This window comes from Bubalus kerabau, chromosome 7 (genome assembly GCF_029407905.1).
Source record: "Bubalus kerabau isolate K-KA32 ecotype Philippines breed swamp buffalo chromosome 7, PCC_UOA_SB_1v2, whole genome shotgun sequence".
Lineage (NCBI taxonomy): Eukaryota > Metazoa > Chordata > Mammalia > Artiodactyla > Bovidae > Bubalus > Bubalus kerabau.
Window position 1 is genome coordinate 39,767,812 of NC_073630.1, and position 14,126 is coordinate 39,781,937.

At 39.7% G+C, this 14,126-nt stretch overlaps 1 protein-coding gene across 2 annotated transcripts in view; it reads left to right on the plus strand.

The window, feature by feature from the left end:
* Nucleotides 1–8,012: 8,012 nt before the first annotated feature.
* The window catches only part of SYNPO2 (synaptopodin 2), a 200,589-nt gene continuing 194,475 nt past the window's right edge, over nt 8,013–14,126 (plus strand). Inside the window, exon 1 of one of the 2 annotated variants that reach the window (XM_055588054.1) lies at nt 8,013–8,296. In XM_055588054.1, the coding sequence (XP_055444029.1) occupies nt 8,192–8,296 (105 nt within the window). In that variant the 5' untranslated portion in view covers nt 8,013–8,191. The remainder of the gene's footprint in view (nt 8,297–14,126) is intronic. The other variant, XM_055588051.1, reaches the window with a different exon arrangement.

Genomic DNA, 14,126 nt, shown 5'->3' on the forward strand with positions numbered 1-14,126 from the left:
GGTGCATTTTTCCAGTTTTGGTTATTCTAAATTTCACATAATTTTACAATAATGTTGTGAAATAATAAAAAATACATATTAGCCATTGTCCCCAGTTCCCGACACAGAGCTCCTAAAAACCCTTGTCATTTCCTAACTGATAAGAACACTAGGAGTGTCTCTTGTTCTAATACTGGCCTTTGACCTCTGTTCCTCCCACAGAGCTCCTAAAACCCTCGCAATTTTCTGGGTGATGGGAGTGCCTTTGTTTTAAGGAGGTGACATTGGGCGAGCTCCTGTATGGCTCCTGATTGAGGGCTGGTTGCAGGAAAGACCGAACCATGATTAGAAGCTTGGAATTTTCGGTCACGCCCCACATTCTCTTGAGAAGCGAGGGGGCTGAAAGTGGAGTTAATGATTGATCATGTCTATGTGATGTAGCCTCCATAAAATCCCAAAAGGATGGGGCCTGGGAAGCTTCCAGGTAGGGGAACACATGGAGGTGCCAGGAGGGTGGTGCCCCTAGCAGAGGCCGTGAGAGCCCCTGCCCCTTTCCACATACCCTTGCTTCACTACCCATCCCTTCCCTCTGTTCATCTGTATCCTTTCTCACATATCCGTTAATAAATTGGTAAATGTAAGTAAGTGTTTACCTGAGTTCTGTGAGCTGCTCTAACAAATTAATCAAACCCAAGGAGGGGGATGTCCTTGGAAATTCTCATCTATAGTCAGTTGGTCAGAAGCACAAGCAAGAACATAGGATTGCAACTGGCATCTGCGGGGTGGGTGAGTGAGGGTGGGGGGACAGTCTTGTAGGACTGAGCGCCTTATCTCCTGGTAGATAGTGTCAGAGTTTAGTTGAATTCTTGGACACCCTGCTGGTGTCCTGAGATTTGCTTGTTGGTAGTGTGGGGGGTCCCCGTCCCACAGACAAACATTGGAATTGTGATCAGAAACCAAAAGAATTGTTCGTTCACAAATAGCTGAGAAAAGAAAAGATACAAAAAGGCAAAGGAGAAAAGAAAAGACATACCCATTTGAATGCAGAGTTCCAAAGAAGAGCAAGGAGAGATAAGAAAGCCTTCCTCAGTGGTCAATGCAAAGAAATAGAGAAAAACAATCAAATGGGAAAGACTAGAGGTCTCTTCAAGAAAATTAGAGATACCAAAGGAACATTTCATGCAAAGATGGGCACAATAAAAGACAGAAATGGTATGGACTTAACAGAAGCAGAAGATATTAAAAAGAGGTGGCAAGAATATACAGAAGAACTATACAAAAAAGATCTTCATGACCCAGATAACCATGATGGTGTGATCACTCACCTAGAGCCAGGCATCCTGGAATGCAAAGTCAAATGGGCCTTAAGAAGCATCACCACGAACAAAGCTAGTGGAGGTGATGGAATTCCAGTTGAGCTATTTCAAATCCTAAAAGACAATGCTGTTAAAGTGCTGCACTCAATATGCCAGCAAATTTGGAAAACTCAACTGTGGCCATAGGACTGGAAAAGGTCAGTTTTCATTCCAATCCCAAAGAAAGGCAATGCCAAAGAATGTTCAAACTACTGCACAACTGCACTCATTTCACACGCTAGTAAAGTAATGCTCAAAATGCTCCAAGCCAGGCTTCAACAGTACGTGAACTGTGAACTTCCAGATGTTCAAGGTGGATTTAGAAAGGTAGGGGAATCAGAGATCAAATTGCCAACATCTGCTGGATCATCGAAAAAGCAAGAGAGTTCCAGAAAAACATCTACTTCAGCTTTATTGGCTATGCCAAAGCCTTTGACTGTGTGGATCACCACAAACTAGAAAATTCTTAGAGATTGGAATACTAGACCACCTGACCTGCCTCCTGAGAAATCTGTATGCAGGTCAAGGAGCAACAGTTAGAACTGGACATGGAACAGACTGGTTCCAGATTGGGAAATGAGTATGTCAAGGCTGTATATTGTCACCCTGCTTATTTAACTTATATGCAGAGTATATCATGAGAAACACTGGGCTGGAGGAAGCACAAGCTGGAATCAAGATTGCCGGGAGAAATATCAATAACCTCAGATATGCAGATGACACCACCCTTATGGCAGAAAGCAAAGAACTAAAGAGCCTGTTGATGAAAGTGAAAGAGGAGAGTAAAAAAGTTGGCTTAAAGCTCAACATTCAGAAAACGAAGATCATGGCATCTGGTCCCATAACTTCATGGCAAATAGATGGGGAAACAATGGAAAAAGTGACAGACTTTATTTTTTTGGTCTTCAAAATTATGGCAGATAGTGATTGCAGCCATGAAATTTAAAGTTGCTTGCTCCTTGGAAGAAAAGTTATGACCAACCTAGGCAGCATATTAAAAAGTAGAGACATTACTTGCCAACAAAGGTCCGTCTAGTCAGGGCTATGATTTTTCCAGTAGTTATGTATGGATGTGAGAGTTGGACTATAAAGAAAGCTGAGTGCTTAAGAACTGATGCTTTTGAACTGTGGCATTGTAGAAGACTTTTGAGAGTCCCTTGGACTGCAAGGAGATCCAACAAGTCCATCCTAAAGGAAATCAGTCCTGAATATTCATTGGAAGGACTGATGCTGAAGCTGAAACTCCAATACTTTGGCCACCTTATGCGAAGAACTGACTCATTGGAAAAGACTCTGATGCTGGGAAAGATTGAAGGTGGGAGAAGAAGGGGACAACAGAGGATTGATTGGTTGGGTGGCATCACCAATGCAATGGACATGAGTTTGAGTAGATTCCAGGAGTTGGTGATGGACAAGAAAGCGTGGTGTGCTGCAGTCCATGGAGTTGCAAAGAGTCGGACATGACTGAGCAAGTGAACTGAAGTTCACTGTGATGCTTTATTTTTCTCCAGAATTTAAAATGTTACTATATTATTCATGATAAAGAATAGCTTCTGTTTTTGAATAGTTAGCAAAGGATCGTAGACATTAGCTCAAAATATAAAGTTATATTTGAGTGAAAAATTAAATTAGAAAAATAAAAAAGGCATAAATTAGGCATAGGTGACCAATGTAAAATGATTGTAGAATAAGTCATTCCTAATAAATATTTTTGTTTCATAATATGTCTTCCTAGTTCACATTAGGCTCAGAAATCTTAATGTGCTATCCAAATTGGGAAAGATAGTATAAATATTATTAGCTGAATAAAAACCAAATGAATGAATGAATGAAGAGTAGAGCATCTGGTACAGTCTTAAGTAATTTAAATGGTTCAGAAGTAGAGCCAGTCTAAGAAGATCATTTTCAAAACCACTTAAGACACATTTTCCCCTTAAAATATGTATTTTGGTCTTGACATGATTCTTACAACCCAAATAAAATTAAGAGCTGACTTATGTGGTTTTTGACCAGGGCTCTGTTTCCATTCCTCTACTAGTATCTCAGTTTTACCCCACTGTCCTGGGATTTAATTTTACCCTCCTTGCAAGTTACTAAGCTACCCTGTTACTGTTTCATGGATGCTGAAAGCAGACGTGAGACTCTTGGGTGGAGACAAAGAGCTTCACTACGAGGATGCAGCAAGCAGCATGAACATCAGCCTGTTGACACCAGTGAATCTTGCCTCAGACTCCACAGGGTTGGTGTGGTATGACCCAGATGGATGCTACACACACAGTAAGTTTGCACAACAGCTAAGGAAGGCAATGGCACCCCACTCCAGTACTCTTGCCTGGAAAATCCCATGGATGGAGGAGCCTGGTGGGCTGCAGTCCATGGGGTCGCTAAGAGTCGGACACAACTGAGCGACTTAACTTTCACTCTTCACTTGCATGCACTGGAGAAGGAAATGGCAACCCACTCCAGTGTTCTTGCCTAGAGAATCCCAGGGACAGGGGAGCCTGGTCGGCTGCCGTCTATGGGGTCGCACAGAGTCGGACATGACTGAAGCGACTTAGCAGCAGCAGCAGCAGCAAGGAACACTAAAGTTAATGAGTCCGTTGTTATTATTTTGTTTTTGGCTAACCATCAGCTAGCTAACTTGCTCTTTGTGCAAGCCTGGGAAATTACCACATTTCTCAAGGCTGCATGCTGCAAACTCAACCCTGAGCAATAGCTCAGGAAAAGAAGCATTAGGATCTCTAGTTCCGACACACCTAGAAAGATATAAAGGAGCCTAGTGACCCATGGAGGACTCTCCCACCACCACCTGGTGGATTTTTATCCTCATTCTGGGTTCGACTACTGCTATCAATATCCACGAAGGGTGGACATGGCTCCTGACAGCTGCCTGGAAAAGCCTTGAGCGTCCCTCTGGTTGGACCACATACAAATTAATCACTGGGGCCAGAGGACTGTCCTTGACTTAGGCCTAGATTTGCACCCATTCCTGAACTAATCTCCATGTTAAAGAAGAAGATTACTCTTATTCCTTAGATCATCCATGCTGGCTGCGGTGGGAGGATCAATTTTACCCAACTTAATAGCTATCAATGGGGAAGAAGCAAAATGTTAGGTGGCAGCCATTACCTACTTTACATGGTCTCTAAATGGTATAATTCAAGAATTCTGCTCTATTTCAGGTTTCGAAAGTCAAATGAAGTGGAGAGAAAGAAAAAAAAAATTAGAACTCATTGGCCTTCTTTTCTATGCCTTTATTCTGGGCTATCTTATCTATTTTTTCTTTGTATTAATAATAATTGAGCACCAATTAGGTGTCAGGAACTGTAGTAGACTTGGGGATACAATTCAGAAATGACTCCTAATCTCACAGGTTAATAATCTAGAAAAGGATTCATTTTAAGAGACCATTAGGATGAGATGGAAAAATACAGAGTGATGGTAACCCATAGAGGGAGCCTCTCACCTGGACACTGAGCAGGAGGGTTAGGAAGAGACTCCTGGAGAATATGATATCTAATCTGAAGCCAGAGGATGAACAGAAGTTATCAGGTGACCTGTGTGTGGGTGAGGACTAGAGAGCTTGGAAGAATGCCTTAGGAGATGGAAAAACAGAGCTAGTTAGAGAAACTGACTGTGATCCTGTGTGTCTGAATCATAAAATTCAAAGTGAGAGAAGAGGCAGGAGAAGTGAGGAGCGGGAGGCAGAAAGTGTTATCTATGTAAAGGAAACTTGACTTTTCTAAGAAACCTTAAAGACTTTAAAAAAAGAGGGAAAACAAGGTAGATGTTGCATTTCAGTAATTTCACACTGGCTATATAGAGTGAAAAATGAATTGAGGAGGAAGCAAGGCCAGGACCGAGAGATTAGTTAGAAGATTGCTGAAATCCAGCACAGAGACAGAATTAATTATACCAGTGAAAATGGGATGAAGGCACAGATTTTTAATCTATTTATTAATAGAAGTTAGAGCTGTAGGTCTTAATGAGTAATTGGATGCATGAGATGAGAATAAGGAAATACTTAAGGCCTGGAGATAGGATAGCAATGATAAGAACAGATATTTTTAATTCAAGTAGCTGCTGCTGCTGCTGCTAAGTCGCTTCAGTCGTGTGCGACTCTGTGTGACCCCATAGACGGCAGCCCACCAGGCTCCCCTGTCCCTGGGATTCTCCAGGCAAGAACACTGGAGTGGGTTGCCATTTCCTTCTCCAATGCATGAAAGTGAAAAGTGAAAGTGAAAGTGAAGTCGTGTCCGACTCTTAGTGACCCCATGGACTGCACCCCACGAGGCTCCTCCATTCATGGGATTTTCCAGGCAAGAGTACTGGCAAAGGTTCAAATCCTAATCTACATGTAGCTTCTAAGGCTGAGCTAATTACCAGCAAAAAGGAGACATTGATAACTACCTAGAAAAGCTGCTTTGAGGATAAACATGCAAAGAAATAAAATACTCTATGTCAAGTTTCTGACATAGAATAAATCTTTAATAAATTATAGCAACATGTCAGTTCTTATTTCTCTGTCTGAAAGAACTGGTTGGATGGAAACACTATTCATTCAATGCAGTCAGGAGTGTGCTGGCTGCAAGTAACAATAAACTGAACCCACAGCAGTTTTTAAAAGTAGAGGTTATTTTTCCTGTGCAGTAAAGAGAACTGGAGATGGATAGTTATTGGCATTAACTTGGTCAGCAGTGGAATCTTTGCTGTTACCCTTGGCTTTACCTCATGGTCACAATACAGCTGCCCCAGTTCCAGCCTCCAGCATCATATTTACTTTTAAGTCAGGGTTGAAGGGGCCATGCATAAGAGAAAGGTTATGGGTTAGTTAATTATCCTGAGATGGGGGACATAGGAGGAGAAGACAGAAGTTTGAGAATAAATAACAAACTTAATTTTGAATATATGGAATTTTAGGGTTCTGTGATATATTCACATAGAAAGAGGTTTATTAGGCAGTTGGATACACAGGCCTGGAGTTAAGGAAAGATATCTGGGATTGAGGGGGAAGGTTAGGTTCTGTGGGGTGAGTGAGAGAACCCATAGCAGTGGTATACAGTGAGAAAACACAAGGACCGGGACACGGCCCTGGCACAGAACACCATTAGTGGCTAAGTAGAAGCCAAGAAGTGCCAAAAGGGAGACAGGAGTGTTTAGGGAGGCAAGAGCAGAGCCAAGAGCATGCTGTGTCCTGGAAGCCTAAAAGAGAAAACAGTTTAGGAGGACGTGGTCAGTAAGAGCAAGGGCTACAGAAAAGCAAGAAGGTAATAAGTAACCTTGCTGAGAGTTTTTCCTGTTGTGGGGACAGAAGCTAGACTGGAGTGGGTGAGGAGTGGAAGAGAGGAGGAGACAGAAAGAATAAGCGTAAAAAAAGTTCTTTTCTTTCTCTTTTGTTCTCAGAGTTCCTATTTTAGGATGTCAGTACTTGGAAAATTCTTTTTTTTAAAAGAAAGATGTTGGTAAAGTCAATTTACCTTTCCAAAGAGAAGCAAACTTGGAATGAGAGTCTGGTCCTCATGACCTTCGGAGGGTCTCTTCCGGCGCCAACGGTTTCTGATTACATGGTCTTTCTTACTCCAGTGATGAGACACAAATAAAATCATTTGGCATGTTTAGGTGCTGGGAGCAGAGCTGTGTAAATGTTCATTGCATGATGCTTCCGAGTAATGAAAAAGGCAGAGACTGGAAGTTAGTGGTCTGGTGGCACATGTAACGCTCACTTTCCCAGGCTCTCCTTTATTTAGTGTGTTTTTATATGGAATGTCATGGAAAATAAAAGTGTTATGGGAAAATAAAAATGTTCCATTTGGACAGTTTTTGGTAGGTCATATTCAGATTCAAAACATTAAACTATTTTGGGCCACATATAAAGTCAACTTTATATTGGGCCACCAAGACTCAGAACACTTGATGAAAGACTATATAAAAATAAGAAACTTATATGCAGTGACATTGTATGCAGTTGGCTGACTATTCAGTTTTAAGAAGTTTCCTTCCTGTTGAGGAAGGAAGAAAATGAAACACTATTTAAATTTAAAGCAAATCATGCAATAGACATAGTTGTAAGAATGTAGCTTCCCTCTCTCCCTCTCTCTGCCTCTCTTCTTCATCTGCTGAACTATGTAAGTACCAGTTCGGAAAAGTACTTTTCGGAGTACAAGGTTTTTGTTTTCGTTTTTTTTAAATAAATACTTTGCTTTCTTTTATTTCCTGCAGACTAGTTCTGCAGGCTGCAAACAGCAAAGCTAAGAAAAATAATAATTTTTTTAAACTCCCTTTTGTCTGTTTCCATCATTACTGTGGTAATTCTCAAAACATTTGTTTGAGAGAATCTAATCATCTAGTAGTTCAACCGTTACAGCTCATATTTTAGGATGTCACTTGTGGCCTGGAGATCAAAACCTTCATGTGTCCTCTACTATTTATAGAATTATTCAATGTAAGTGTTTCTCTCATTCTTTCATTTGAGGGCTGGGTTTAATCAGTTAGAGCTAGAGATCTTTTGCTCCCGTTCCTCCCGCCCCCCGCCCCCCTCCATCTCGCCGCAAAATGGGGACATTATCTTGTGTGTGAGGCTCTTCCCGTTCCCTGAAGGTGGGCTGAGCAAAGGAGCGTGACGCAAGAGTGGGCTGTGTCCCTGATGCCTCTAGCGCCTCTGCCGCCCGGTGAATGATCCCATTAGCGGCGCAAATTCGAAGCGGCAGCCGGGGTAGCGGCGGCGGCTGCAGCGGAGGCTCTGTGCGCCCCAGTGCTGCCTCCTCGGCGCGAGCCCGAAGCTGAGCACAGAGATTCAACCGCACCCAGGCTCCGTCTGTCTTTTCAAGCTCTTCATGCTACCCGACTAAAAGAAGAAAATGGGCACGGGGGATTTTATCTGCATTTCCATGACCGGAGGGGCGCCCTGGGGGTTCCGATTGCAAGGTGGCAAGGAGCAGCAGCAGCCCTTACAAGTCGCTAAGGTAGGACCACCAAAGATGGGCTATCACACCTTGTTCTGGGCTGGGAGAGAAGGGATAAAAGCAACTTGTTGATGGTTTATTCAAGTTCTGATTCAGAGGTCTCTATATTAGTTTGATTGTGATGCTGACGCTGAATTCTTCTTGGGTGTGGGTTTGTTTTTTTTTTTCCTTCAGAAAAACTTTGGAGAGTAACATATAGCACATATGTAATTAATCAGTCATTAATGGGGTGGGGAAAGAGTGCTACATTTTATCAGCTGAAGAAAAGCCTAATCAGCTGCTTCTCTGGCAACCAGCAAGACACTTGTGAACGCTTCTTCTAGGCAGTCTTAGAATCCACAGTTGTTATTGTTTCATGTCCCTTTTCTTGGCTCTGGCTGAGGAGAAACGCTCAGCTCAGTATAACCAATTGGCTTGGCTATTTTGGGGACTCTTATAAAGTATTGTTAATGACATTTATCATACAGCATCCATGAGAAAGCCATCTTGGGGCAATAATTTTTTAAAATATGAAGATCTCATAAATTTATTTGAAAGAATATTCTTTTAAGGATTTGGCTAATAAATGCAAAAGTCTAAGTACCCTGGTCCATCATGTGCATTCATCTTGTTAAGTGCTCAAAATAAAATTCACAGACACTGGAAATATATTGTAAATAACTTAGAGGTTAACTTTGAAATGCATCTGATAATGATTTAAAATATTTTAGGTGTTTTTATTTCCATTAGATTGCTTTCTTTCTTAGTTCAGTATGCTTACCAGTTTGCTTGAGGGGATCCGGTATTGTCTAATTGTGATTCAGCTAAAACCAATTTTAAAATACATGAGAAAAAGCAGACTTTTACCCAATTTTAATACTAAATTGAAGTACCTAGGAAAGAACATGTTTGATTTTCTATTTTATACTTACATTGAAAATGGATCTAGATCCTCATGAAATATATGGACCGTAGGCCTTTGTAGTTATTCTTCTTTTCCTTTGGCTTTTTTTTTTTTCAATTTATGTTCACTGTGAAGAAAGGAGTTTCTTTGAAATTTTCTGCACCCAGGCTTCCTCGGAAAATCCTTTCAAAATGTGATGGTGGAATCCTGCCACCTAGTGAAAATTTCAAACATCAAGGATGAAGCATAAAAGGGCAGATGAAAATCAGACATTTTTAGAACTGAAAAGTTTCTCAGAGATCCCCAGTTCAACCTGCTAATTTTAGATAAGGAACGAACCTTCCGAAGCTAAGTAACCTGCCTCGGGTCTTTGGTCTTAGGTTTGGAACTGGCAGAGTGATTAAAAGGTACAAAGGTTGTTGGTTTCATTGTTTTTCTTTAGGAGTCAATGGTAGGCAACATCAAACAAAATATTAATGCCTAATTCAGCATATGTAGAATTCATGAGCCCAAAGTGGATTTATCCCGAGTCTAGAATAGCAGTTGGCCGGCTCCTGTCACTGAGATTTGGGTTCTAATTCCAGCTCTGATCTAACATGCAGCCGATGTCTCTGCTGAGACAGATCACTCTTCCTGACTCATTTGGGGGCGGTGTGTGTGTGTGTGCAGAAGAAGAAAGAGACAAAGATTTTGAGTGGGGTGGGAAAGAGGAGAAGTACATTGGAAACTGGACTCTACCATTAGTGAGGTTCTATTTGCTTGAATTTTCTACAGCTCTATTAGTATACAATTTTAGAATCACTTGCCAACCAGTTAAAATGTGGGGACAGAAGTGGCTAGAAGCTATGATTCTTGGTAGCTCTTTCATAGCCATACCTACAAAATAGAATGGGTTTTCCTCAGTTCTTGATGTGCTTATTTCAAAGTAGCACCACTGAGTGGTGATTTTTTGAAGAATTGAAGCAAATTGCTATGAAGGGTGCTTTGGAGGTGTTTCTCTGCTGAAATCTCTCTATTATCAGGATTCAGAGAGGCTGTTAGTTCGAATAAGGGTCAAAAAATTCATTCCTGCTCTCCCCAAAATCATCTTTCCTCAAATATCTAGGAAATATATTTTTAGTTTTAAAAAGATCATTATAAAAAAGCATCAGGATGTTTGCTTTAATTTTTTTAGTTTGTGTTACTATAAAGTTACTGATTTAAAATATTATGAAAGCACCTGGATGTTTGCCTTAACTGCTGTGTGTGTGTGGGGGGGTGTGTGTGTAAAAGAGAGAGATAATCTATAATTTTTTTTCCACATGTAAAAAGTGACTAGAGAGCCTTCTAAAGAAGACATAATTTTTAAATTACTGTAGCAATGCCCACTTTTCTTGGTCTGGTTTTATACTTAATTAAAAATTATTATATTTAATTTATTACTAGCATTATTTGCCCTAGAAAAGCCTTGGAACAAAGTGTTTGTCACTCTCTATGTTATCAAGGCCATGGCCTCAGTGGGATCACTGTTTTTCATTCAAAACATGAAGTCAGCTTGATTCCAGTAAAGGTCTCTCATTGAGATCAAGGTAATGTATATGTTGCTTGATTTTCTCCTTTTCCAAGGAATGGTGAAAACTTACTAGAACCAAGTTACCTCCAAGTAGGAAGATGTGGAGGAAGGAGATAGAAACGCTAAGGAGGGGATGATTGCTGGCAACCAAAATTCTCAGTTTTGAAGAACATGCAAAGGAATAATTTGGGAATTGAAGAGAATATTTTCAAAGAAAAGAAAATTTCAGACAGTGCTTAAATGGGTACCTTTTAAAATGCCACAAAGAAGCTCTATAGATAACAACAAATTTTTGGTTCATTTTAAATACCTAGTATTTAGATTTTAAATAATTCTATATAGAATGAAAATTTAGCAAGCTGAAATAGCAAAAGAAAAACTAGTCTAATATTATTAAGAATGATCAGAAATTTAATAGCTTTATAATTCCCAGTAAATATCCTTCTAGTGACATGTTTAGTCATTTTTGAAAGATATTCAAATGTTTTTAGTATTTGGCTGGCTGGCTGAACTGTAGGTGAACCCCAACTTTCAAAGATCACTGTAGAAATATTAAAGATAAAATTTTTCATTGATATGGAAACTCAAGGCCATAAAATTCTGTTTTGTTTTCAAGATAAATTGAATTTCTAAAAGGCCCAAAGAATCAGTAACATTGTCCAGGTTTTTAAATGTGTATATATCTTTTTATTTATGTTCTAAATACATGTGATGGGAAGCAAACATTTCTAATACACTGTAGTAAGATAGTACTCTTGCAAGGTATATTTCTAAGAGATTACCCACAGAAAAAAATTTATACAGCCATAATTACAACATAAAACCTCACTGTGTGTGTGCAGATGTCCTTATAAAAAGTCTGTTAGCACTTTTACTTTACAAAACTCTATTTTTTGGAACATGTACTTACATGGCATGTCTCTGGACATACTCTTGGAAAATCACTTCAGAATATTGCCACATAAAGAAACAGGAAGAACTTTTTGTTTTGTGAACAAATCTTATGAACCATTTAGAAGTAACTCACATTTTGAAAATAAAGAACAAAAAATGTTTAGACTGTTTATTCTTCATGAGTTTTAATGTTTAGAAATGGAAGCTTTCTTCAAAAGTATAGACCACTATGATACTTATTAAAATGAATTTTAATTCAGAGTTTCAAATAACCATTAAAATTTAGATGAGAAATTACAATCATCCATTTTATGAGTATAAGTTGGAGTTAATGATTCTTAGCTATTATTGTATATCCTCTTTTTAAATGTCTAAATATAAAGTATTTAGGCAAAGTACATTCAAATACATAATTTATATCCCTTAGTGCCATCAGGGAGATATCAAAATGCTTCAAATAGAATAAATTCAAGAAACACAGTGATTTTGAAAGGGAAAAATAGGAAATATTTGATGTTTGAATATATACCTTTTGGGATAAATCCTCCTTACTACACATGGAAAGCTAGGGATATCTTATTAGTAAATATGACTGATCATTGAATTTTTATTGATGTTTTGAGCACTTTCAAGAAATTTTAAAAACATCTATACTTATAGAAATCCATGCACTCTAGCTAGATCTATTAAGCAGATGTTACATAAAATTTTTATTTTGGACTTGCATATTTTAAGACATCACTGTTGAAAGACAATGAGATAAAATAATGACCCTGACTGTGCATGAACTTTGCCATTATCTAGACAGAGTCCATATGGAGCTCACATTTATCCTGTGCCAGGAACCGTTCCAGGTGCATCCTTCATAGGATGTCTTCTTTGTCATTGCAGTTGGTGGCCTGCCTAGTGCCTGTATAAACAGTGGGATGGAGGTAGGGAGAGGCAGGTAGGGAGGTAAAACTGGAGAAAGATGGAGCGGGGGGTGGGGGGAGGGAAAAGGAGAGAGAAGAAGAGACAGGGATAGAGTGAGAATGAATGGACAAGTAGGAACTTTCATTCCTCTGGATGAATTCTTCCATTTCCTCTGGATGAATGACTGTCACAGAAAGGCATTGGTGGGACGTGAGCCATCTTGCTTGGCCTACCTGGAAAGGCCAAACTCTTAGCCAGGGCCTGCAGGAGCAGGCTGGCATCTTGAGGAACTACTTGGGCCTTGGAAGGGACAGAGAAGTGTTGGGCAGGAGCCCTGTTTCTTCTGTTAGGGAACCGTGCAGGGTGAAACCCTCCTGGCTCCTAGAAGAAACCACATAAGTGTCCCAGCATTTGGACACCAGCTGCAGAAAGGACAATGATGGCCACTCGACATTAACCAAAGAAGTACAAAAACCAACAAAGAGAAATGCTACAACGTTCACTTGTGAATAAATAGATCTACCTTCCCCCTCCTGCTTCAGTCTTCCTTCCTGCCTTCAACCTGGGAGGAGTAGGAGGGAAGTTGGTAAAGAGCAGACAGCACTCTCTGCCTCTTGCCAAGCCCTGGAGCCAGGAGCCAGCTACCATGCTTAGGGAGAGAGCTTAGAGATAGATGTTAGATCAAAGCTGTATTTGGACTAGACTGTTTTAATAACCAAAAGCCACCAAAAAGGTATGGGATCTGACCAAAGAATTATTAAGGGAGGGATTTGGCTTTATGGTAGTTGAAAACAGTTACTGGAAGAAATAAAATAGTTTCATGTTTATAACCAAATGAAAGATACTCCTCAAAAACATCGATTCCGTAACTCAGGTTCCTATTATCAATCACACGTACTTGATGTATGTTAGCTTGGAAACTTATCACCAATTGGGACTTCCCTGGCAGTCCAGTTGTTAAAGAACTGTCTATCATTTAGTAATGCTGAAAATTGCAGTGACTTCAATACAGAATTGTATCAAATAGAATGTCACCTATCTAAGATTTGATCTTTAAAACCATTTGTAATGATTTCTTCTTTTATTGGGCCTGAGGACAAGGATTACAGGAAACACATCTCTGAGCTAACATGCAATGAGAGACAAGACTGGAAAGGGAACTGGCTTACTTGTAAATAAACCTGAAAAATATATGGCCTCCAATGTTTATTGTGTCTGTTCTAACAGATTCGTGAAGAAACCAAATGCCATGAGGTTTTCGTAAAAGGAAATGGAGAATGCATGCATCATCTTCATTAAACAATCTGAAAGAATAAACAACTTCATGAAGTTAAAAGCTCATCTGAGAAACAGAAATAATGTTAGATCTTTGGGGGATATTTCATTGTTTGACCATCTCAATGAGAACATATTTATAGTATTGAATTACCTTAGGCACTTTATTTTTCTGAATTATTTACCATTCTTTTCTTATTATTAAAAAGCAGAGATGGCCACATTGTCAACAAACTGTGTCTTCAAAGTCTTTGTGAACTCCATTGGCATGTGGCAGATCATCAGCCACAGTAGATGCAGTTTGGTGTTACGAT